A 26,035-nucleotide genomic window follows, 5' to 3' on the forward strand; every position below is an offset into this window, starting at 1 on the left:
TCTTGTTAAAAATTGTTTTCATAGTTTAACTTGAGGGTCTGCTACACTTCATGTCCAACCCCACTATTTGAAAAACACTGCCCTAGGCCCAACATGTCATGTTATAGACGAATACATACATTTTAACCTATACTTAATAGTTCTTCATAGCTGGTTCTTAACAGAAACTAGGTTGTTAGTAATTATTATAGGTTATTCTTGTAAACCACCTGCCACGTGTACATTTTTATTATTATTTATCAGCAGCAGTTTTTAGTTGTATAAATTAATCTCCTAAATCTCATCCCTCTATTTCACAATGATGCGCATTTTAGATGGATGAATTTTCATCAAATTACTTTGATTTATTGTCTATCTTACTGCAAGTAAAATGGAACTTTAATTGTACAATTGTGAAGAGCTAACTTATGAGAAATATTCAAGGTGCATTCTTTTTTTTATAGGGGCTGAAAAAGCAGTGGATGCCATGTCAGGGGTACAGACAGGGCCTCTGTTGAGAAGAAGTATAAGGCCAACGTGATGGTTCGCCTCAGCCTGTCAGAAGCGGAACCTCGCCACTCCTGGATTACTCCAAAAACACCCGGTTGAGCCTCGGCTTCATTACCGCCACTGTGGTCTCCATCTGTCACATGCCTGAAAAACTACCGAGTGTGCACGTGAGACCATTTTGAGCTGAGACTTTGTGTCACTCTCATTGAGTGCAGATTACTGGTTCACATCTGGATCATACTGGGTGATCATATCGTTGGATTGGAGGTCACTTTCCCGGCGACATGCAGTCCGACGACCTATTCGTCCGCAAGTTTCGGCGCCAAAACGTGCGGCCGCCAGTCGCCGCCGTCAATTTCGATCCCAAACGGGAGGTAGGCGTGGTGGAATGGCCACCCAGAAGGGAAGGAGACGGGGCCAACGGAGACAACCTGATCCCCAGCCGAGCTGGACTGACCCTGCGTGCTGTGGGCCGGGGACACATCATGCAGAGGAGTAACAGCGATGTGACTTTAGGGGACTTGGACTCCAGCGGGAAGTCCGGAGGAAAAAATGTTCGGGCGGTCGGTGATAAGGTGGGTGTGGGTGTTCAAGGGGACTCTTCTGTGCTACTGCACAGGGAATATGGTAGTCTGTCCTCCCTGGAGAGACACACTCAAGTCCAGGATCCAAGAACCGCAACCCAGGGACCCTTTAGCCCGAACGCCCTGCGCTTCAAAGACCCTTTCCTGCTTTTAGGACTCCAAGGCAACCCACCAGAACCTGATTGCTTCTTCCGGGGGCTGTCGTCTGCCACAGGTGACTCCCCTAAACCTGCAAAGCCGCCTAAACCTGAAGGTCTCAGCAAGAAGTCCAAACCCGCGCCTCCTCAAATTCCTCCGTCCGGCACTTACGATAACATCGCTGGCGGTGCCTGGGTGAGGAACTTTGCCCATTACGACGTTCAAAGCATCCTGTTCGACCTCACGGAGGCAGCCACCAACAGAGACAGCATTGGGCGCAAAAAGAATATTACCTCAGGCGCCTCTGCCGCCTCCCAGATGCGGCCCCTGACCCAGGCCATGCCCTCTTCGCCCGCACAGGGCGGAGCGGGTAACGGGGGCACGGACGACCCCGAGCAGTCGCTGCTGTTGGACGAAGGCGACGGCAACGACAACGAACTCCTGCTCAGCTGCCCTCACTTCCGTAACGAAACGGGGGGAGAAGAGCAGGTGGGACTGAGCCGAGCACAGGCGAGGCGGGGGCTGTTACTCAGCCCGCGCACCCCCAATGATGCTGTTTCGGTTCTGGAGGAGCCCAGAGAGAGTCATGTCCAGCAACAGGGCAAAAGCAACTATTTCATAGAACATGCTGACCTGGGGGCGCACTATTATCGCAAGTATTTTTACATGAAAGGTAAGGAAATATGGTATCCAAGCAGTTGTTGATTGATATACACCTTTGCAAACAATCAGAAGTTTTTCTGTTCCAGAACATCAGAATTTTTTTGGCTTGGATGACCGCCTCGGGCCAGTTGCCATTAGTTTCCGCAGAGATGAGAAAGAAGGCACAAGTGGAGCTCAGTATAACTACAGAATCATCTTTCGCACCACACAGGTATAACGTTAAATTCTTCTACGCGGATCCCCCCATAACGCAATTTGCATGTCGGCCTCCTCAGATGAAAACTTTGCGGGGATCCATCCTCGAAGAGTCAGTGCCCTCAGCCGCCCGCCACACCACCCCTCGCGGTTTGTCTCCCAAACGCTTACTGGAGTTCATCATGCCAGAACTCAACCTGCACTGTCTCCGCTTGGCCTCAAATTCTCCCAAGGTCCGCGATACTTTGCTCAAGCTGGATGAGCAGGGGGTACGTACGGGGAGATCCCATTTTCATTCAACGGTCTCGGAATGACTGATCAACTTGAAATTTCACTGAAATTCAGATGCTTCATCCACTGTTTTGCATTAAAATCTATTCAGTTTGTGTTAAATAAATAAATAAAACTCAAAAACCTCAACATGATTTTCCCTGTGGGGATGAATAAAGTATCTATCTATCTAGACATCTATCTAGACATCTAGACATCTATCTAGACATCTATCTAGACATCTATCTAGACATCTATATAGGCATCTAGACATCTATCTAGACATCTATCTAGACATCTATCTATCTAAATTAGGATAACTCTGGTCAGTAAGAGCTGCCGCGTTGCTTGTTTTCAATGTCTCCCTCCTACACATCTGCTAATCCATTTCAAGCTCGAGAAGTTATTTTTTATTGTTATCCTTTTGCAAATTTTTACCTTTATAATTTTATCTTACTTGCTCTAAAAGGAGAAGAACTCCAACTTCTATTTGTTAGATTCTGTGACACATATATCTATGGGTTCTGGTTATTCCATTGAATCAAGATGACAATTATTTCAACCACTCTGGTTGCGTATCACTTGCACACAAGCACACTTATTTACATAAAAAAAGCTAACATTTTATTTTTAAAGTAGTACAAATATTTATGTATTTTATTTTTTGAACGCAGATTTAAGAAGGAATTTGAATGTTTTTGAGATGAAGTGTTTGAGGACTATGTTAGAGATGACAAGATTGGATAGACTGAGAAATGAAATTGTGAGAGGCAGAACTGGAGTTGTCGTGGAACTGAGCAAGCATGTTGATAAGAGAGTACTCGGTTGGTTTGGACACATGGAGAGGATGGATGAGGAGCCAATGTTGGAGAGGATCTACAGAGCAGAAGTCAATGGAAGGAGACCAAGAGGAAGGCCGCCATTGACGTGGATGGATGGTGTTATGAGTGCACTGCAGGAAAGAGGTCGAAATATAATGGAAGCTAGAGCTCTTGTTGGTGATAGAAAGGAACGGAGAGGTGTTGTGAAAGGATAGTGGGATTGTGGACGCGTTCTTAAGGATGGGCTGGGCACCCGTATGATGCGGCAGGGGTAAACCAGTGAAAGCTGTCGGGCCCTGCTGTTGAACAAAAGAGTGTGTTGTGTCACCCTGACCCGAGTGACATGGCCGCTTTCTGGTGTCCCGTTTCATCTGGAGGGACGAAAGTATGACCAACTTAGGTGCCGAGGTGCCTAACATTTTTGGGTGTTTGGGCAATTGGGTTGGTCATGGTCCAAAAAATTTTGTGTGTGTTTTTTTTGCTATTTTTTCCCATTTTATTTTCTTTGTTATTGTTTGTGTTTGTCTTGCTGTCGGTCACCCCTCTTGAGGGATATGACCAAGGTAGATAGATAGATAGGGCCATTTGATTTGCAGTTCAAGTAATGGATATAGTTTTCAAAAATTCATAGGATTTAGATGCTTATTGTCATTTCAATTAAGAATGTTCTCACTTGTTATCCAAAGCGTACAGTACCGAAAGCTTTAACATTTGACTATTATTGCCGGATTATTACCTTTTTTTATGTTGTGAAATTCTAAAATTATTATTATCTTAGAGAAATGCTCTTTCTTTAATAAAAATGAAATTTGTAAGAAAGTAAGACAATGACTATTTGAACAATTCCACATTTGGGTTGATTGTTGATGAAACCAGGCAGACACAATTGAGCGTTCATCGTGCACATTAATATTGATCCACAACCCGCAGCCAAAACAACAAAGGACTTCATTAATAAGTGGAAAATCTTGGAAAGTCAATCTCCACACCAAAACAACACACTGTGCTTTTACAGTATTGTTATGAGGAAATGAAGCCGTAAACTGTTTATTTTTGTTTTGTATTGCGCTTTAGCTAAATTTCCAGCGAAAGGTCGGCGTCATGTACTGCCGAGCCGGCCAGAGTTCAGAGGAGGACATGTACAACAACGAGAGCTCCGGGCCGGCATTCGATGAGTTTTTGGACCTACTGGGTGATCGTGTGCGACTTAAGAGTTGGGAGAAATACCGCGCGCAGTTGGACAACAAGAGTGAGTTAAAAAAAAAAAAAAAGAAAAATACAATCGTCCTACTCTGGGTCTCACAGTTTGTAACTGCCCTGACCATAACTGATGCTCCCCGTTCTTTTGCAGCCGACTCTACGGGGACGCATTCCCTCTACACGCGCTACCAGGACTACGAGATCATGTTCCACGTGTCCACCATGCTGCCCTACACGGCCAACAACACTCAACAGGTAATACGATAGCACAATCTGTTTTACGTGGATCAAAACTGTATCGACCCCATTTGTATGGCTTTCTTTCAGTTGTTGAGGAAACGCCACATCGGCAACGACATCGTGACCATCGTGTTCCAGGAGCCTGGCGCCTTGCCCTTCACGCCAAAATCTATTCGCTCTCACTTCCAACACGTCTTCATTATTGTCCAGGTTCATGAGCCCTGCTCGGACAACACCTATTACAGGTCTGACACGGTGCCTTAAATGTCATGAAATGGAAAAAATATTTTTAGCCGCACAATTCATCTGTTAGAAGTGCACTGCATCATTCAAGCCAAAAATATTTTGCTAATCTTGTGTAACGTAAAGTGGTTTTAAAAATATTACGTTTTTTTTAAATTACTTTCCTGGTAAAATATAACTAAACTTTTATCATTTAACTGTCATTTGATAATTTTTTTTCTATTTTTAAATATTATTTTTCCTATTTTAGTAAATGTTAGCTTATTTCCCTTTTGTAAATCCACAAATGATCCATCCATCCATTATCTGCAGCGCTTATCCTCAGTAGGGTCGCGGGGATGCTGGAGCCCATCTCAGCTGTCTTCGGGCAGTGGGCAGAGGACACCCTGAACTGGTTGCCAGCCAATCGCAGGGCAAACAGGGACAGACAACTCGCTCGCTCATTCACACCTAGGGACAATTTGGACCGGCCGATTAACCTGACATGCATGTTTTTTGGAATGTGGGAGGAAACCGGAGTGCCCAGAGGAAACCCACGGGGAGAACATACAAACTCCGCACAGGAAGTCCGGTAGCTGGATTTGAACCCATGACCTCAGAACTGTGCCGCCACGCGCTAAACACTGCGCCGTCCGTGCCGCCCTTCTATAATTGATATTTAAATAAATTTGTTTATTTTGATGAGACTTTTTTCTTTTTAGGTTTGTATTCCTAAAATCATCATAAAATATAATAATAATAATGTTCAAAATGATCTGCTATTTATGTGCCATCCATTATATAATATTTCTAAAATGCCTTTAATTATTCTAAAAAAAAACAGTAGAATAATAAAAATAAAAGACTGATTCAACACATACTATTATTATCTTTGCTTTTAGATATTGTATTTTAAATATATAAAAAAAACAATTAATCATAAAATAAAGAAGTAATGTTTAAGTTGAGCAAATGTAGTTTTCTTTATTTTTCTTTATTTCACTAAAAATAATTTTTCAAAAAAATAATGTAATGAGAAAACAATTTGTTATTACTCATTTCTCTTTTCAGTCATGATGCAACAAACATTACATTAAAGATTGAACAAATAACCGAAAAGAAAAATAGACGAGAGGTCGGAGCCAAAAACGAATAAGGGACCTGTCCCCAAAATAAATTTGGATGCTTCTTGAATCAATCATATAAACAACGTTTTGTAATCCGTATTCCATCGTTTTGTTTTTCCCGCTCAGGGTGGCTGTGACCCGTTCTAAGGACATGCCATTATTCGGTCCTCTCTTCCCCAAGGGCGCCCTCTTCCCTCGCTCGGCAGCCTTCCGAGACTTCCTCTTGGCCAAAGCGCTCAATGCGGAAAACGCGGCGGAAAAGTCTGAAAAGTTCCGCTCCATGGCCACCCGCACGCGACAGGAATACCTCAAAGACTTAGCCGAAAACTACGTCACCACGACGCCCATCGACTCGTCCACCAAGTTCCCGCTGCTTTCCCTCGGAGGCAAACGCAAAGACAAACTGAAGGGCGCCAAGGGGGCGGAGCTACATAGCGCCGGAGCGCTGGTGTGGGCGGTGAGCGTGGACGGCGAGGAGGAAGGCGAGTGCGGGGAGCGCAAGTTAGCCTGCCTGTTGGGCATCTCCGCCGAGTCGGTCGTGCTCATCGAAAGGTGCACGCGCAGGGTGGTCTTCAACTGCTCCTGCAGGGATGTCATTGGCTGGAAGGCACTGGCCCAGACAAACCATGGCGGACCCTGCCTGGACATATTCTACGAGCGTGGCGACTCCGTGTCCGTTAGTGTGATGGAGAGCCAGGCTGAGGATCTCAAGGAGGTGGTGCAGAGGCTTGAGGTAGGTCCTCATCATCTTAGGATCCGTTATCCACCTTGGAAACACAAGGAACCATTACTCTATCTGTCTTAAAGAATTGTCACCAGAGTAGAGGTAAAATCAGGTCTACAAAAAATAGCCCGACCCGACCCGAGTCGCGGGTATGTAAACCCGAACCCGACGGATTAACTCGATTTGATAAACGGGCCCAAAATAAACCCCAAGCTTTAAATTGCCCCCAAAGAAAACACGAAGCTATACTCCGGCTGTGCGTACTTCAGAACCGAACTGTGCAATTTCGGTAAAGCTACGCAGTTTGGGCTTTACTTGGGGCCAAGTCCCTCAAATCAAGTGTGCACTGCGAGTGCAGCGCCTATAAGAACGGTTTGGTGCCCAAGTGTGCATCTTGAAACTGAACCAAACGGCACTGAAAAGAAAATAAAATTCTGCAGATGACAAGCGGCAAATAGGAAAAGATTTGGCCAAAAAGCTGAAAGTTTGTAAAGCTTGTAAGCTATTGGCAAGAAGCAGAAATGACATCTGACGTGAGGCAGGTGGAAGAAGAAGAAGATGCGCGTCTTTTAACACCGAGGAGGAAAATTTCTTTGGTGATAGTGATTTGGAGTTAAACTGATAGTTTGGTAGGCTTTTTCTTGATCTAAATAATTCCTTGATTAAAAGAAAGTGCATGCTGTGTAGATCCTCAACGAAGGAAAAAAAACGACAAGAGAGAAGCGCGACAAATGTTTTGACTATGTGCAACCATGTGTTTATTTATATCTCTCAGGACGACCAAATTACTTCCCACAATGCCGTTCTCTTCAATTCAGAACAACGGAATTACTTCCCACACTGCCTGTCTTGTCATTCAGTGCCGAATTTGTTGCCCTTCGAAAAGATTTGGTGTCGGACTGGTTTAATGTCCGAAGATATTCTCACACCCCGGCTCAATAATAACGTCAACAATTTAATGAGTGGGTGGGTGTGTCCTTTAACCACTAGGGTTGTAGGGTGACCATTTCCTGTGGCTTGTCATGGGCAACTACAGCCTGGTGGCACCTATCCCTCTCCAGGCCAACAATTTCGTGCCGTGATGAGATAAGACCTAATGCCTTTTTATGTGTCGTCTCTATCCCTTGTGGTGAACATGGCGCTCTACCTTTGGCGATCAGGATTTGATTCTCGTTGCATTCAACATTATGAAATGAAATGAAATGATCTGCATATCTATAGCGCTTTTCAAGTCAATGAAGACATCCCAAAGCGCTTTACAATGTGCTTCACATTTACCCATTCACACACACTCACACACCAATAGCGGCCGTGCAGCCATGCAAGGCGCCAACCTGCTTGTTGGGGGCATTAGGGGGATTCAGTGTCTTACCCAAGGACACTTCGACATGTAGCACGGAGGAGCCGGGATTCGAACTGCGATCACTGGATCCCAAAACGAGCCCTATTATGCAATTGTTATCAGTGATATATTCTGACTGATCAATAAAAGAGCAAATATGGCACTTTTGTGTTTTGTGTGTAACTCTAGCCATTAAAACAGTTTTAATTCTATGCACCTTGTAGTCTGATGCACCTTTGTGAATTTCCCTTAGGGGATGAATAAAGTATCTATCTATCTATCTATCCTTATATATCAAAGACATGTCGCAAAAGAGCATTTTTATAGAGTGGACAATACGCTATTTTTACTCATCTAAGAATGTACTGTAATTCTTATTTTCTCTCAAATATTCTTTAAAATAGAGTTATATGCCAGTCTTCTTACTAGACTATTTGCAGTATGCAGCATGTTTCATCTTTATTTCAGTCTCTAAAAGGAGTTAAAACGTGTGTCTCCTTTAAACTTGCAGTTGGTTACCCGTGGCTGCGAGGCCTTGGAGGTGACCCCTCTGCGTGACGGCGTGGGCCAGCCGGGCTTCCTGATGAACGAGGAGGGCTTTGTGACGGAGCTTCAGCGCTTCTGCTACGCCGAGAGCGGCGGCCTCCAGCTTTGGGCCCGCGTGGTGCGGCTTTGCGGTTACTCGCTGGTCCACCTCAGCACGGAGGAAAGGACCAGGCTTCTACGGACAGCGCACAAAATACACATCACTGTCATCCCGCCGGACGAGAACGGGAAACCCCGCAGGTGCCATTACGTGATCCTTGCACAGACAGAGGTTATCTCACGCTCTAAAAACACTTGAGTAAAAAATAATACAATTCGAGTTACAATGGGCCAGTACAGTACCTTCATCAATTTGATCCAACTTTCCCGGTTTGTTTTTAAAAACAAGTCATGTCAAGTCATGTTTATTTGTTTGACCCTTAATCACAATGAGTCTCAAAGGGCTGCACAGACCACAGATTATTGCAAACCACAGCCTATTATGACACCATCCCCTGATCTAAAACCTACATGAGGGCAAGGAAAAACTCAAAAACCTCAATATGAGGAAAATGAAGAAACTTTGAGAAGGGACAGTCTCAAAGGGCTGCACAGACCACAGATTATTGCAAACCACAGACTATTATGACAGCATCCCCTGATCTAAAACCTACATGAGAGCAAGGGAAAACTCAAAAACCTCAAGTCAAGTCATGTTTATTTGTGACGCCCTTAATCACAATGAGTCTCAAAGGGCTGCACAGACCACAGATTATTGCAAACCACAGCCTATTATGACACCATCCCCTGATCTTAAACCTAAATAAGGGCAAGGAAAAACTCAAAAACCTCAATATGAGGAAAATGAAGAAACCTTGAGAAGGGACCGCACATGAGGTCATCCCCCTTCCAGGATGACCAGGCCAAAATGGATGTTGCAATAACAAATAATACACAGACATTGTCAACATGAAATATAGGTCATTCATAAGCTATAAATTAGAAGTGTGTTCAAGCCTAGATTTAAACAGTTCCACTGAGGTTGCAGATGGAATCTTAGGGGGAAGAGCATTCCACAGGACTGGGGCCCGAATGGAGAACGCTCTCGAACCTGCGGATTTCTTCTTGGCTCTTGGGATCACGCGTAGACCAGCATTTTCAGAGCGAAGGCTCCGGACTGGAACATAGGGCGAAATTAAATCTGAAAGAAATGAGGGAGCAAGTCCATGCGTGATTTTGTAACAAGACAATCATCTGGTTTGTCTATTGCGTCTGAAGTGGGATTCGAACCCATGCCCCTATTGGGAGACCAAAATCCCATTTAACGGAAGGGGTTCAGTCCTTGAGTCTTGCGCTTTACACCACTCAGCCGTCCTGACACTTGTATCTGGTTTGTAATTGACCCAGATTTTTGGAGAAGGGTATCACTAATGTTTATTGTTGTTATTATCATAATTAAAATACGCAATTTTGTAGTGATTTATTCTGGTCAAAATAACTTACAAAAACAGCTTATTGACCAAAAATTTACTATTTAAATGAGCAAAACTTTAATGGGATCGTTTGAACAATTTTGGATTATTTTTCTTCAACACAATAGTTCCAATTTGTAGGTATTATCTCACCTCATCTCATCAGCTACACCGCTTATCCTCAGTAGGGTCGCAGGGGGGGTGGAGCCCATCCCAGCCATCTCCGGGCAGTGGGCAGGGGACACCCTGAACTGGTTGCCAGCCAATCGCAGGGCACACGGGGACAGACAACTCACTCGCTCACTCACACCTAGGGACAATTTGGACCGGACAATTCACCTGAAATGCATGTCTTTGGAATGTGGGAGGAAACCGGAGTGCCCGGAGGAAAACCACGCAAGAACGGGGAGAACATACAAACTCCGCATAGTAAGGCCGGTAGCTGGATTTGAACCCACGCAGGAGGTTCCCACGACCTCAGAACTGTGCCGCACACGCGCTAACCATTGCGCTGCCGTGCATTATAATGTACAAAAAAAGATGCATCTTTTAGTACAAAAATAATCTAATGGTTGGCTTTTAAACGAAGTCACCTAATTTAGGGGGTATATTTCAAAATAAGTACAAGAATGAAAATTACTCACATTTTGGTGGGTTGTTTTGTAAATATAACCTAAAATTTGGGTTATTTCAAACAGAAATACTCAAATGTTTGTGGTGTGACATTAGGCTTTTAAACAAAACGACCTATTTGGGATATATTAGCTAAAAAAACACTGTTTTGAGTGGTTGTTTAAAACAAAAGACCCAATTCATTTTCGTCATTGTTAAGTGTTGACTAATTTGTTATGTCATTTTACACAAAATTGACTTTTCGGTGGGTTGTTTAAGCAAAAAGGACTTTAGAAGTTAGATACAATCAGCACAGGTCCACTTTTGACCCAAATTGGGTTATTTGTCCCCTGTGTTTTTTAGAGTGCAGACAGAAAAAGCCAGGTAACGTGTTTCCTATCCTAACAGATTTGTGTGTTTTAGGAGCTTTTCCGAGCTGTACCAGAAAGCTATCAAGGATGCGGAGTGTAAGCCTGGCGAGGACCAGTCGGGGGAAGCCTGGGTGCTTGACGAGCCAGCGGGAGGGAAGGACAAGCAGTCAAAGGGGGAGACCGTCACTGAGGTGGATGCGGCCGTGGCCTGGGTGGAAGATGATGAGGTTGAAGAGAATAAAGGGCCAAACGAAAAAGGAGGGGCTGACCCGCTCCTGGTGCCGCCAAGCCTGCCCTTGTTAAGGGCCACTTCCCTGCAGGACCAAAGCTCCGATCAGGTCCAGGAGAGCTCGCAGCTCTCACGCAGCTTCTCTTTGGAAAAGACTTCCTCATACAACGAAACCTGTGAAGGGTGAGGACTTGATGAAATGTTTTATCTCACTAAAAACCGCATCACAGCGTAATTGCTGTGGAAACAAAAAAAAAATCAGTGTGCGAAAAAAGAAGAAATCAAGTCAAGTCAAGTCATGTTTATTTGTGACGCCCTTAATCACAAGGAGTCTCAAAGGGCTTCACAGACCACAGAATGTCAACGTCTAACGTGTAGCTTTGTTTTTCAGTACTATGCTTTATCATTTAGGTTGTTTTGTAACGTTATAGAGCATGTCATTTCATTTAACGTTTATTTTTCAGTTTCAAAACAATACAGGTTACTTATACAAGCTTTAAACAAACTTATATAAACCTTAAACATACATTCCATACAAAATATAGCACCGGAGCAATCTCGTTCGTAAGTAGGACAGTGTCTGTGTCTTAAAAAATGTAATCTGTTTCTTATTGAACATTGTATCGTTACAAACTTTGTAGTGTTTGACTGTTTGATCATGAAGCAAACTTACAATTTTCAAAGGAACAGAAAGTGTTGCAGAAGTACAGAGAAAGATATTGGGATAATAAGTACATAAAATAAAACAAGTAAAAAGAAATATAATAGTATTGACATGTTTAACGCTAGACAAGGGGCAGATTGTTAAGCATAATTTATTTTTGTAATTGGCATAATGATAAATAAATGAACTTCACCTTATCTATTTATCAATGGATTGTGATGGATAGAGATGAGACATCCAAAAAAGCTCACAGCACAACACGCTAGATGGATTTATGTAAATGTGAATTCCAAATAGACAAGGTTGTTTCAAAGGACAGCAGAATGAATCAAGTGCGACGCTACGTGTTTCTAAAAATATATTTTGAGCCGGGCGGGCTTGCAAAAAAGAAAATCCTAGGGATTATTCTTTCAGTGCTTTAAATTCTGTCGACCTCTGATGTCTGTCGTGGATTAAAGAAAGACAAAAACATCAGCAGTGGATCAGTGGAGTGTTTTTCCCTCCCTTCTTTTCTGCAGGCCCATTTATGACAACGTGGCCTTGAAAGAGGAGCGTCCCATCTACGAGAACGCCGGCGAGCTGAGAGACACCACGCCCGACCTCATACTGGCGGTCAGGCCAAAATTTGCTTTGGAGAGTGAACAGGTGCCCTAGTGAGACATCAAGTTTCAATTTCATGGTCTGTATCGTGTAGTATCTTCATCCCTTTCTTGCATCTTCAGTTCATCGAGGACTTTGGCGAAGACAAGGCATCGGCAAGCGAGTCGTCTCTGTCCTCCTCAAGGTCGTCCTGCCTGGACCGAGCGGAGAGAAACTCACGCGCCTTAAGCCTTCACAACTCCATCACCAAGAGTAAGACCATGTTTCACTGGATACAACATTAGGAAAACACATGCAAACTCTTTATAGTGTGGGGGTAGAACTTTTGAATCATGCCTTTTTCTACCCCCATGTCCTCTCTGTATTATCCTGCCTCTGTTCCCCGCTGCATCCCTTTTGTCCTTCCTCCCATCCTTGTATCCGTCCTGCCCTCTTTTCCGCTAATCTAATATCACCCCCTCGCTCTGCTGCCCACCCCCTGCCAGGGCTGGGATAAAAAGGGGGACAGATGGGTGATGGGAGGGGTAGCGTTTTAGTTCAAGAAACACTCCTAATACCATCTGCTGGGCCTCCACTGAGACTATCAACCTTGCCTTTTAACGGCCATGAGTAGACAGCCACTCGGCAGATTTATGATCGTATGTGTTGAGGCTGTCGATAAAAGTGGGGATTATTTTGCTCTCTGTTGACAAGCAAGGTGCCTTATCAAGGGTGACGGTCTGGATTGTTTTCATCTTCATATTATTCTTAGTACTGTTCTTTGATTAGTCAAGTCAAGTCACATTTATTTATATAGCCCTTAATCACAAACACGTCTCAAAGGACTGCACAGGATCACAATGACACCATTACCTGATCTTGAACCAACATGCGGGCAAGGAAAAACTCAAAACCTCAGCGTGAGGAAAAAAAAAACTTTGAGAAGGGGCCTCACAAGTGGTCATCACCCTTCCAGGATGACCAGGGTGCAATAGATTTAGCATTGAGTTACAGTACACAAACATAGTAAACATCAATAAAAGAGAACACTAGGTAACATGTTGAAATTTGTCTGGAAAGTGCATTAGGAGTTCCCCTCTTTCTTCGTGAAATAAACACATTTACGAGTCTAAATATTATGTTACAAGGGCGGCACGGCGGCTGAGTGATTAGCGTGTTAGCCCCACAGTGCGGAGGTCCAGGGCTTAATTCCATCTACTGGCCTCCCGGTGCGGAGTTTGCATGTTCTCCCATGCCTGTATAGATTTTATCCGGTTTACTCCCACCTTGCGACCAGCTGGCAACCAGATCGGGGTGTCAGGCTCCTTTTTTCAATATATTTTTATTATATCTTTCAATATTTTAGTAGGAAAATATTTATAAATGGAACAATACATTTTGACATCATTTCCCTCATTTTAAGACTCTTCCTATTTTGATACTTAGAACGAAAGCATAAACATTGCAAAACAATCTAGTTTTCTCACTACAAGAGCGCTTTACAATGTGCTTCACACTCACCCATTGACGCACACACACTTCAACATTTAACTCATAGGGACCAGGAATCGAACCCATGATCTCTCTATCCCAAGATGAGCACTCTTTAAACTCATTTTAATGAAACAAATAGTACCGAAAATAACAAAAATGGCACGCTATGTGTGATAATTGCCGTTATTTTAAGGATTTTAAAAAATAATTCAAATGTTGCAAATTTTGAGGAAGTCTATAGTCTGTAATAGTCTGTAGGCTGTGCAGCCATAAAGAGTGCTTGTGATTAAGGCCTATAAAAAATAAACATGACGTGACTTGACCTAATTTTGAAATACATTCCTTAAAATTTGCAAAATGATTTGAGGATAAGTGGTGCAGCTGATGAGATGAGATTAGATATTTTTTAGATTTGATTTGAATATTTAACTGTATTAAAACATGTTTCCTAAAATACAACTCAGTATGATAGGAAGTAAGGCCCTTGGGGAGTCTCTCCCCAGTTTGGTGATTGGCCAATAAATTAATGAATAGGAAAATAAATATTTAAAGTACGACACAAAAAGTTTCTGCGAAACATTATGATTTACTTAGTTTTACTATTGTTATAGCTTTAAGTTTACATTCATAGAGTTCAGATCATGCCGGTGAGTATTAGACCCGCAGCACCACCTTGTGGTGCCCCAGAAAACCTTCAAGTCCAAACAAGACCATTTTAAAAGTGCCGTCGCAGTGTTCTACTGGCCCAGATCCATCCCATTAAGGTGCGTTTGGCGCCGCACTTGTACTAATTCTGGAAACTGTTTCTCAGTTCTCTCAGAGACGGCGGATTCCACGGAAGAAGAGTGGCAGTCCATCGCTGACCTGGCCACTGCCTGCCGCAGCATCCTGGAGGCGCTGTCACGCGAGGGTGAGCAACTGTTTGACCGTGACATCTTGGAAATGTCAAATGATCATCGAGAGGGGAGATAATGGCGGCGTCGTGCCAGTGAAGCTGGACGGCCATGACGAAATTTGCCAAGTCGTCAAATGTAAATACCAGACAAATAACACTAATGAGAGTTGGGTCAACTTCTCCCAAATTGTAACTCAGCTATCATCCATCCATCCATTATCTGCACCGCTTATCCTCATTAGGGTCGCGGGGATGCTGGAGCCTATCCCAGCTATCTTCGGGCACACAAGGACAGACAATACGCTCGCTCATACCCACCTCGGGACAATTTGGACCGGCCAATTAACCTGACATGCATGTTTTTGGAACGTGGGAGGAAACCGGTGTGCCCGGAGGAAACCCACGCAAGCACAGGGAGAACATACAAACTCCGCACAGGAAGTCCGGTAGCTGGATTTGAACCCATGACCTCAGAACTGTGCTGCTCACGCGCTAACCACAGCGGCTCAATTTGGGGTTGAAAAGGGATTGATCCACTACTCTTGTTAATTAGATCTGGAGTTCCTCTGTTGTTTCTGGCCTTTTTTGTTAAATGGGTCATTCTGTTAAAATTATCCTCCAGAATAGATCATTTTGTTGAAGAGAGCTGTACGAAATTTGGATGTTTACACTCGCCGACGCCATCTTTTGGCTTGTGTCATCATTGCAGCATCCGTCAATTCGTTCATGACACGTGGGCAAGTATGTGCATTTCTTCCACGTGCTTGAATAAACTCTTCTTTTTTTTTATCTCATTTTGAGTTTGGGTTGGCCTTGGGACGAAGAAGGCCTCTTCTCACTTTCACCATTTTCATTCTACACGAACACGTAGAAACACATAACACCCTGTGTGGACGACGAGCATGACGTCATTCTCCAGCACTCACTCAGCCCGTAATTCCTTCTACCCAATATTTTTTTTAAAGTAAGAAGAACGCAGATTACGGCATTGGAATATGGAGAATAAAGACTCTTTGAACTCAGTTGGGTGTTGTGAACACGTACTTAATGGAGAAAATATTTGAGTTTCAACTCTTTTAAGGGCATCTCAAAGGATACACTCTACCCTTAAGATGAATGAATAGGTCAGACTACTTCAAACATTTTTAGGCACCAAAGAAACCTTAAAAAACATCAAAACTGGGATATATTGTACTTAACAACCAAGCGCGACTTCTGTAACCTTGTCTTGTGAGAAAGTCGAGTAAAAATCGAATCAAGGCGTGAATCGTTCCACTTTAGATGGATCCAACGTTAGCGTGATGAAATCTAATGTGTCTTTTGTCACAGATCGTAAATCCGGAGACCCATCGGAGTCGGACGGCAAGATGAACTCAAAGGAGAGGTGGGTCACGGTTTCTGTGCGACAATATCCTAATCTCCAGACAGTCTTATTGTTTTTCCTGGGTGAGTTGGAGAACACGCACGTGAATTTGACCTCGCAATCGGTAGAAAAGGACAGCATGGTGGAGGTGGTCGATGCTAGGAATTTTTGTATCGATTTAATCCAAATAAATACAGGGTAGTATCGATAAATACCATTCCGATACCGTTCCTATTTGAGTCCTTTTAATGTCATGATCCTTGAATAATTGAACCCTCCTCCTCAAGTTGATTCATATTTATGATAAACACAACACATTTAGGCACTAAAAATGTTTCCATTTTTTATTTAATAACTACAATTCAAACTTCAACAGTATAAAAAATAAATAGAAATATTATTCTTAAAACTATTTGTTATTGCAACATCCATTTTGGCCTGGTCATCCTAGAAGGGGGATGACCTCATGTGCGGTCCCTTCTCAAGGTTTTTTCGTTTTCCTCATGTTGAGGTTTTTGAGTTTTTCCTTGCCCTTATGTAGGTTTTAGATCAGGGGATGGTGTAATGATAGTCTGTGGTTTGCAGTAGTCTGTGGTCTGTGCAGCCCTTTGAGACTCCTTGTGATTAAGTCAAGTCAAGTCATGTTTACGAAAATTCCGGACTATAGAGCGCACCTGATTATAAGCCGCACCCACCACATTTTAGGAGGAAAAACGATTTTGTACATACACAAGCCGCACCTGTTTATAAGCCGCATGCGCCCACATTTAAACATGTAACACAAACACAAAATTAACCCAAACCGGACTTTGAGTCCCGCGATTTTAACTGAACATAATGTACACAGTTCAAAAACCACAGCCGGCAAAATGAACGGAAAATGATACCGTTACTTAAGGTTTGATGCAGACCTGCAGAGTCCGGGTGCCCGTTGAAAGTAATCCAAGGAAAAAAGTGTATATTTCCAAAGGTAACGGTGGGAAAAATATATCAGATGAACACATTTACTCACGTAACTCCTTTTTCTTTAACCAACTTTTTACCCCCTCTTCTTTTCTTGTCTGTCCCTCACCTTTAGCGGTCCCCACTTAAACTCGGCACCCCGCGTTTGTTCCGCCCCTCATTTTTCGTTCAAGCGTGCAAAACATATCAGAATAAGTGTCTAAAATAAATACAAATAAATACATTACAAAATTATACAGTTGCAAATACATATTATACATGGGTTACACATTTATTTATTTTTTTACAAAGAAAGACGGTACACCGAGAGAGTTTTCAAAGCTTTAATAATAATAATATAGCTTTGACAGGGCAGTTAATGGTAGCAACACTCGAGCGCCGATAGCGGCCGTCAGAAAAACGACATAAATTGGCCGCAGCACTGAATAAGCCGCAGGGTTGAAAGTTAGAGAAAAAAGTAACGGCTTATAGTTCGGAATTTACTGTATTTGTTTGGCCCTTAATCACAAAGGGTCTCAAAGGGCTGCACAGACTAAAGAAACTACAGTCAGGCAGGATGCAGCCGCAGCCCCGGTAGGGAGAGGCGCTTTAAGTGTGCCTGTCACAAAAACGAGTATACATTTTAGAGCCTGTCCGTGGGTGCTTGGCGGAGGTGTAAAGAATCGATCCCAGGACAATTGTATTAATTTTTTGTGCGTAATTAATAGCCCAAAATGGAAACATTCTGCATTAGGTTTAATCAAGTCAAGTCAATTTTATTTATGACGCCCTTAATCACAAAAATGTCTCAAAGGACTGCACAGGATTACAATTACACAATTGCACAATTACCTGATCTTAAACCAGCATGCGGGCAAGGAACAACTCAAAACCTCAGCGTGAGGAAAAAGAGAAACCTTGAGAAGGGACCTCACAAGTGGTAATCCCCCTTCCAGGATGACCAGGGTGAATTACATTTAGCATTACAGTACACAAACATAGTAAACACTAGGTAACATGTTGAGAATTTGTCCGGAAAGTGCATGACAGGAGCGACGCCCCCAGCCTGTAAACTAGTCCAGAAAGTCTATGACAGCCACGACGCAGCTTCCCATTTTTGCCAGCTGGTCCATGCAGGCGTTCACATGCTTCAGGTCAAACGCTGGTCCGCTGACTCGTCTCAAATCGTCCTTCTTCTTCGTATCACCACCAGGCAGGCAGTGGGAAAAAGACAGGACAATACAGAATATAAGGTTGGCATCAATCATAAGCTTTGGAATAGAAGTGTGTCTCAAGCATTGATTTAAAAACTTCCATTGAGGTTGCAGATCTTATATCGGAAGGCAGGGCGTTACATAGCACCGGGGTCCGGATGGAGAACGCTCTCGAGCCCGCAGACTTCTTGGCTCTCTGAGTCACCAGTAGACCGGCATTTTCCGAGCGCAGACTCCGTGCAGGAACATAGGGGGAAATCAAATCAGAGAGATAAGAGGGTGCTAGCCCATGCAAACATTTATATGTTAATAAGAGAACCTTAAAGTCACATCTTAAGTGGACCGGGAGCCAGTGCAAGTTGGCCAATACAGGAGTAATATGCTCAAACTTTTTGGTCTTCGTCAAAAGTCTAGCTGCCGCATTCTGAACCAGCTGCAAACTTTTGATGCTAGACATCGGGAGACCAGAAAGCAATACATTAATGGCGGATGTTTTCTATAAGGCCCTAGAAGTAATTACCCACTACCCACTGTCTGTGCACACTACAGCTATTTGCATAATTTCACATGCTTCTCACACGTCACTCTTGCCATGTGACGCAGTGACTCTCCGGGGCACCTGGAGGAGAAAGTATCGCAGCTGGAGGCCATGCTGAAGAAACTGCAGGACGACCTGCAAAAGGTGCTTTGATTTTCACGCGCTCGATCGCACAGCAGGTGGGAGCCCACCTTTCCGAGCCGTCGGGCCATTTTGCATCTCGTTTACCCGCCGGCTTCATTTTAGAGGCAGCTGCACGGATGATTACCGACACTGTTTTTGTTGTTGTTTTTTTTTGCACTCGTTCTGTAAAAGGTCGTACGCTCGGATGAATCTGCTGTTGTAAATTGGAATGCGAGGCTGTTATCGGTATTTCACTTTCACTGTTGCTTGAATCTCATCCATGTTCATGTCCGGAATTCGTGTACGTCGAGCCAGAATATTTCCCACGGACTTTCCATCGGCTAAATGCTGAAAATACACAAAGTTGCCTTGCTTTGTTGAGTGTTGATACTGTACATAATGTGTATTTCATCTACGTGTGTGTACAAAAACCTTTTCCCACACTCCTTATCATTTATAGGGAAATTTATTTATAAAAGCTCTTCACCGGGACGGCCATTGTCATTCTCTTTAATTTTGACTCCTTCTTTATTGACTCGTTTATAAATCCGATTCAAACTCAAAGCACAAGTCACTGTCTAGGCGAGGTTCACACTGCAGGAAAATCGGATTTTTTCGGGTTTGATCTGATCACATATCCGATTTTTTTCACACCGGACCCAGGCCACTTTTATATGCGATACATATCTCACCTTTTGGAATGCTGTGTCGAGACACAGTGCAACTCTGCACCCGTGCGTTTTTCTGGACGGATGCCACTGCACCACAAATTGAATAGAATAGAATATACCTTTATTGTCATTGTTACAACATGCAATATGTTGTGACAACGAAATTGGACGTGGCACTCCAGGCCCACATTTTACAGTGAGGATAAGGAAAACAAAGAGATAAGGGAACAAAGAAGATGTTTGTAGTCAAGTCAAGTCATCTTTATTTGTATAGCCCTAAATCACGAAGAGTCTCAAAGTTTGTACTGTCCTTGTTGTATAGGTTTTGTTTTCCTCCGGAGGGGGGTTTATGAGGGGGTGAGGGACAGACAGAGATGGCCGGATCCAACGAGATGTTTGATCTTACTGTACACACGGTCCAGTGTTTTTTTCCCCTAATTGCTCAGTCCACGTATTGAATGAATTTGGGAAGTACAGTCCTTAAACATGCTCGATTAAAGTCACCGGCGACAATAAAACCCCGTCGGGGAGTGCAAGCTGCTGTCTATTGATAGCAGCGGGCAGGAGATTTAGCGCTTTGCTAACATCAGTATCCGGTGGAACGTAAACAGCAAGCACAATGACCACTGTTAGCCCTCTCGGTAGATAGAAGGGTCTACACGATACTGCTGGAAACTCTATATCTAGTGAGCAGTGTATGTCAATGATTCGGCTGTTATTGTAGCGCATAGTCCCCCACCCCTGTTTTTTACTGGAGTCTCCGTCTCGTTCGTGCCGGTGAAGCGTGCGTCCTGCTAGTTGGACTGTGGCGTCGGGGAAGCCAAGACTCTGTGATGACAAAAACACTCCAATTTCGGACGAAGCTGTTGGTGACGATCCGCAGCACAAATTCACTCATTTTGTGGACGATGGATCTGGGGTTGGTCAGGAACATGCTCGGAAGCGCCTTCTTAGCCTAGGCTCGAACGGCAGCCTTTTACTTTTGCTCCGTCGTTGTCGGCAGGCAGATCACCCAGGGAGATCCGGTGGTCTCTGTATATCCCTCGGGATGTTGTGGATGTTATTGTAGTTGCGAAAGGAGTCGAAGGGAAAATATGAGGGATAAAAGAAGACTGAAAAACAAAAGACGAACTGGAGCCCGTGAAGCCGCTGCCGCCGTCTTGGAACGTCATAGACAAAATCCTGGCTAATCTTCTTCTCAAAAGGATCACAGTGTACATCTTCTGCCTATGGTAGCACAATAACTTTAAAATTGCTATAAACACTCCTTGGTTAACATCCATGAGTACTTCCGCAAGCATGACGGGACACCTGTGGTGTTTGCACAGGAGATCTGGCAAAAACGTCAGATTTCAAAATGGGAATCGAGCATTCGGCTCCGCAGTGCGAACCTCGCCGCGTGTTTCGTCTCGGCACTCCTCGCTCGTCGTGTCTCGTCGTCTTTTACGCCTCCCTCTCCCTTTCGTCCCCGCCACACGCAGCGATCTGAGAGACGGCCTTTTGTTTTTTGTCTGTGTGCCCGTGCCTTGCAGGAAAAGGAGGACAAGGAGGCGCTGCAGGCCGAGGTCCACAGCTTGCGGCAGAACAACCGACGGCTGCAGGAGGAGTCGCAGAGCACCGTGGCGCGCCTCATCAAAGTCACCGAGCTCCTCTGCAACGTCAACAAACCCTGTTAGAGCCGTCGTACCGACTACTTTACGCGTCGTACCGCCTAGCCCCGGGTCCGAGCCTTTGCAAATAACATATGAATAGTCACGACCTTCCTTGACGAGCTGAGTTTGAGGCTCCGGGCCCGCGTGCATGGATGTCCCTTTACCGATTTAAATACTTGACGGGCCGAGATGACCGGCACTTCGTTTTCCAGTTAGGAGAGCGCGTCTTTTCGGAACTCCACCAAAAGTGCGTACGTGCAGCTGGGAGGGAAATTGTGTGTGTCGAGTGCAAAAAAACAATAATAATCTTGACCCGTTGGCAAAAATCTCCCAAATCAAGCAAGAAACTCAACTTGGTTTTTGTACTAGCCACACCAGATTCATAAAAATGAACTCTTTCACATCCATTACTCAATGTCGAGCTCATAAGAAAAACAAATGTTGCCGCGATTAAGACACAAGATTTTTTTTTTTGTATTTTCCCGTTTTTGATTTCGCTTATGGCCGTTAATACCTTTTAGGTATTCATTTTCTTCTCTTAGGAAAAAAAAAACGGCAGCACGGCGGAGCAGTGGTTAACGCGCAGTTCAGAGGTCATGAGATCCAGCCTTCCTGTGTGGAGTTTGCATGTTCTCCCCTTGCTTGCGTGGGTTTCCTCTAGGCACTCCGGTTTCCTCCCACATTCAAAAAACATGCATGTCAGGTGAATTGTCCGGTCTAAATTGTCCCGGGTGTCCCCTGCCCACTGCCCGAAGACAGCTGGGATGGGCTCCAGCACCCCCGCGACCCTACTGAGGATAAGCGGTCCAGATAATGGATGGATGGAGAGAAAAAAAAAACATTGTTTCTTATCTTGGTAGAACATAATTCTTAAAATGAGCAAATGTCATCTAGACCAGTTCACTTTGCATTATTTTCAACTTTTACTTGTGAAATATACTTTTTTATTTTACTATATTTATAATTGACTGTATTTTCTGGCCTATAAGGCGCACCTAAAAAACAAGAAATTCCAAAGTCCGTCTTATAATTCGGTGCGGCTTTTAATTAAATGTCTCTACATACTATTTATTAATCAAGTTAATTGAGTAGATTTACTGATTTTGATGGTCTGTGATTTTTTTTTTTTTACTTTTCAAGTTGTTGTTTTTTATGCAGCCCTCGCTCTTACTGCAATTTTAAATGAGTTCTCCTTATAGTGCGGTGCGCCATTTCTATTTAATAATATCTTGTTAAGGAATCTTCTGATGATACGTCTTATAGTCCAGAAACTACAGTACCTTTTTTTTAAATTTTGCTTAAGAAACAACTTTGAAAAATATAGTAGAATAAGAAATATATTTTATGTGGTTTACCATAAAAAAATACTTAAAGTATATTGTGAAAAAAGTAGAATATTTCAACATATAAATAATATAGAAATATAGTTAATAGGAGAAATATCAGATTTTTTTACGTATTGTACTAGACTGATAAGTAAATAGTGAATCTTATTTTGCTTAAAAATTAGGTAAAATATTGTATAATATGAAATATGTATTGAATGAACAAAATGTTTTGATAAAATACAAAAATAAACTGAAAAAGTAGCCCAATTATTTGCCAATGGGTTAAGTTTTCTTGATTTTCTATGGCATGAGTTTGCCACACACAATGTGAAGCGTCACGTTAATTCTTAAAAGCAAGGTCAATCCCGGAAGAGTTTGTCTTTTCAATAATAGGGGAATGCTTTCCAATACGGTCTTTAGTCATTACCGTGATAAATTCCACCTTTTTTCGAATTCCCTGGGGCGGCCATTTTGCGGTCAACTGAAAATATCATGGTTGCTCTCAACAGATTTCCAAATTTGTTCACGTGACGTAAGAAAAGTCGTGAGATATTATTTCCCCTAGCGATCGTGGGGATATACCCAAAATGGCCGCTCCCTGGAATGAATGAATCACTCCGGATCCTGTGACTTAAAGGGACAGTGTGTATTATTTAGGCTCCTAGTGGTACAAAAAACTTTTATTTGAAAAATAATATTTTTCATAAATAAGCAAAAAATACACAAGCTATCATAAAAATGTGCATTTTTCAAAATGAGTTGAGAAATTTGCATTTATTTTAGATAACGTGAGCCTCACTTAGAGGGAGCTGACATGATTGTCCGACATCTTGCTGCTACAGGTAACCCTCATAAAAATCCTTTCAAGATTCTAGATTCACGTTTCATTTTAATTAACATAAAATTCCAATGAATTTTTCTTTGCAACAATGTTGTACACTATTAATAAAATATATATTTTTAATTCATCAAATGAGATGCAACTTCAATAGAAAGTATAGTTGAAACATTGAGGAGGTTGGAAAGAAAGATCTTTCTTTGAAGAAAAATAATTTCAATTAATAAATTCATAATTTAAAGAATGGAATTTTCCTAACGATCTGATACCTTTGAACTGTACTGTCAGGACCAGAGCAAAGGGTAGACCCAATCGTGTATCGATTACCACAAGTTTTATTGTAAAAAGAGAGGAATGACTGCGCCCACGATTCGGTATTCGCTGGACGCAGGAAGCAGGTCGCTCTCGGATTGTGATCCGAACACGGAAGTGGATCTTCCAAAATGAGCGATGGCGGTGTCAGGAACGGAAAAACTGGTCGGTAGCCGGGACTGGGAGAGCAAGGCGTGGTCGGGGTCGGAAACGAGTCGTGAGCCAGGACGGGAGAGTAGACGTAGTCGGGATCAAAAACGGGTCGTAAGCCGGGACGGGAGAGCAGACGTGGTCAGGGTCGAAGCCGGAGACAGACGGGAGCAAAAAAACGGGACAGGTGGGAGTCAGTGTCGTAAAAGGCTAGCCTTGTATACACAGAGGTTCGCAGACGGACTGACAACAGGGGATTGACAGGACTGGGTTTAAGTAGGGACAAGGAGCCAATCAGAGCCCGTAATCATGACATATGCTGGATATACAATCGAGACTATTGTAAAATGTGTCCACTAGATGTTGCTGTATTTTCTTGTGCACCCAAAAACGTGTGCTACAAAACACAAAAGAAGAATACAAACTACAGGCTCAAAGTAAGCAAACCATTTATTCTCATTTTTTTGCCCGGCCTTTCACGAGGTTCTTGGTTTTTGGTGGACAATTATGTCAGCTCCCTTAAGGCGAGGCTCATTATTTGTCAATTAAATGCTAATTTCTCAACCCATGAGTATTTAAAAAAATGTATGTTAATACGATAGTTTTATGTATTTTTTTTATTTTATTATTATTTAAAACAATATTCATGTTTTTTAATGAATGGAATGTGTAAATAATACACACGTTGTGTTTAACTCCAATCCCACAACCAGAAATCCGTTTTTGACCCAAGAAATGTTATTGTAAAGATCTTTTTGGTGATTTATTTCCATCATTCCGAAAAGGCCGAGGAAACGGTCGATGATTGCAAACCCCTCTCGGTAGTTTGCGCGTGTAACGATGCTTGCTAGTAGTACTGTATTCATTTTAGGGAGGGACCCTTTTGATAATACCTCCACGAAATGAAGGCCTTCCACAGGAAAAACATGGAAACGAGGAAACAAAGGCAGGAAAGAAAAGCTTTCTGGTTTCCCCTTCGACTTCACGTCGATAATGTAGCAGCCGTACTGTAGAATAAGCCCCCCTCCCCCCCAAAAAGCCAGCTCTAGGTGTCGATGAAGCTCTTCGTGATGGACACAAGATGATGAAAAAAATGAGTTAGATGTTTTACTAGATTTAATGTTGCACTTTTTGGGGAAATCAACACTGGTTTCTATTTTGATCTTCAAGTTGCTCTTCCCTCTATCTTACCTCACGTTTTGGGGGGGGGTCCTTCGATGTGTGTAAAAAAAGACTGGAATGCTTCTCCTCAGTGCCAAGCGACCATCGCCCAAGGCAGCTCTCGAAGCCAATCATAACGCTCCAAACTCTCGTGAGTTGTACAGAATTTTTCTCTTGTCGTGTTATTTTAGAGTCACTGTGAATATCTGGTACCAGCATATTAAGATGTTTGAATCTTTATGATCCGACTGAATCTTCGACGGCCAACCGGGCAAAGCATGAGAATGTACCAAGCGGATTTCCCTCCTCGGTGTGTTTGTGGAAATTTTAACTTATCGCCAACGCGGATATTGTTGTATCTGTTGAAACCGGAGGGAAGGGAATAAAATCACCGGGTCTTACGAACACCTTCGATACGCCTTAAAGGGCGAAATCAGGGCAAAGTTTTACTTTGTGCCTATGTGAAAATGTATGTGTCGACATCTTTCTTTATTTGCTGCACTGATAAAAGATATGAGTTTGTGCGATGTGAGCAAGATTCGATGACCATGTGTTATTTTTCTTTGTCTCGGCTGAGGTTCAAGCAGTAAATCTCAAATCGTGGGGTTTAACTTTCCCAGAAACAAAATGCAATTGCGCCTCCACTACACTAGGGAGCGCTGGTGTTCTCACTGTCAGAATGGTTTGGTTGCATTTAGCCTCCACGCAGTGCATTAAGCACTGAGCATGAAGTGAAGACATGAAGTGCAACTGACGCTCAAGTGACTTCATGAAAAAAAATATTTAACACGCATGCGGGAGAGGCAAAGAGAGACTGGGTAATGAGACAAAAGTCTCCTTCCAAAAGCTAAGACGAAGAAGTTTGACGAAGCGAATGTAGCACTTAA

At 43.1% G+C, this 26,035-nt stretch overlaps 1 protein-coding gene across 1 annotated transcript; it reads left to right on the forward strand.

Annotated features, from left to right (window-relative positions):
* The first annotated feature begins 773 nt into the window (after nt 1-773).
* sipa1 (signal-induced proliferation-associated 1) lies at nt 774-25,686 on the forward strand. The gene is made up of 15 exons (XM_088321617.1): nt 774-1,884; nt 1,961-2,085; nt 2,150-2,338; nt 4,235-4,409; nt 4,512-4,615; nt 4,688-4,845; nt 6,076-6,682; nt 8,527-8,801; nt 11,048-11,407; nt 12,407-12,533; nt 12,611-12,740; nt 14,773-14,871; nt 16,186-16,240; nt 18,979-19,057; nt 21,240-25,686. The coding sequence occupies exons 1-15, from the start codon at nt 774-776 to the stop codon at nt 21,381-21,383; spliced, it is 3,738 nt and encodes a 1,245-aa protein (XP_088177743.1). The 3' UTR covers nt 21,384-25,686.
* Nucleotides 25,687-26,035: the final 349 nt, after the last annotated feature.

The sequence above is a fragment of the Urocampus carinirostris genome, chromosome 17 (genome assembly GCF_059441175.1).
Source record: "Urocampus carinirostris isolate Australia breed hairy pipefish chromosome 17, RoL_Ucar_1.0, whole genome shotgun sequence".
Taxonomy (NCBI): domain Eukaryota; kingdom Metazoa; phylum Chordata; class Actinopteri; order Syngnathiformes; family Syngnathidae; genus Urocampus; species Urocampus carinirostris.

Bases quoted from the DNA above. Each gene is read 5' to 3' on its own strand.
- sipa1 (XM_088321617.1), top strand. From the start codon at position 774: ATGCAGTCCGACGACCTATTCGTCCGCAAGTTTCGGCGCCAAAACGTG. The intron at 11,408-12,406 runs GTGAGGACTTGA...TCTTTTCTGCAG, and splicing joins TACAACGAAACCTGTGAAGG to GCCCATTTATGACAACGTGG. The intron at 14,872-16,185 runs GTGAGCAACTGT...CTTTTGTCACAG, and splicing joins GGAGGCGCTGTCACGCGAGG to ATCGTAAATCCGGAGACCCA.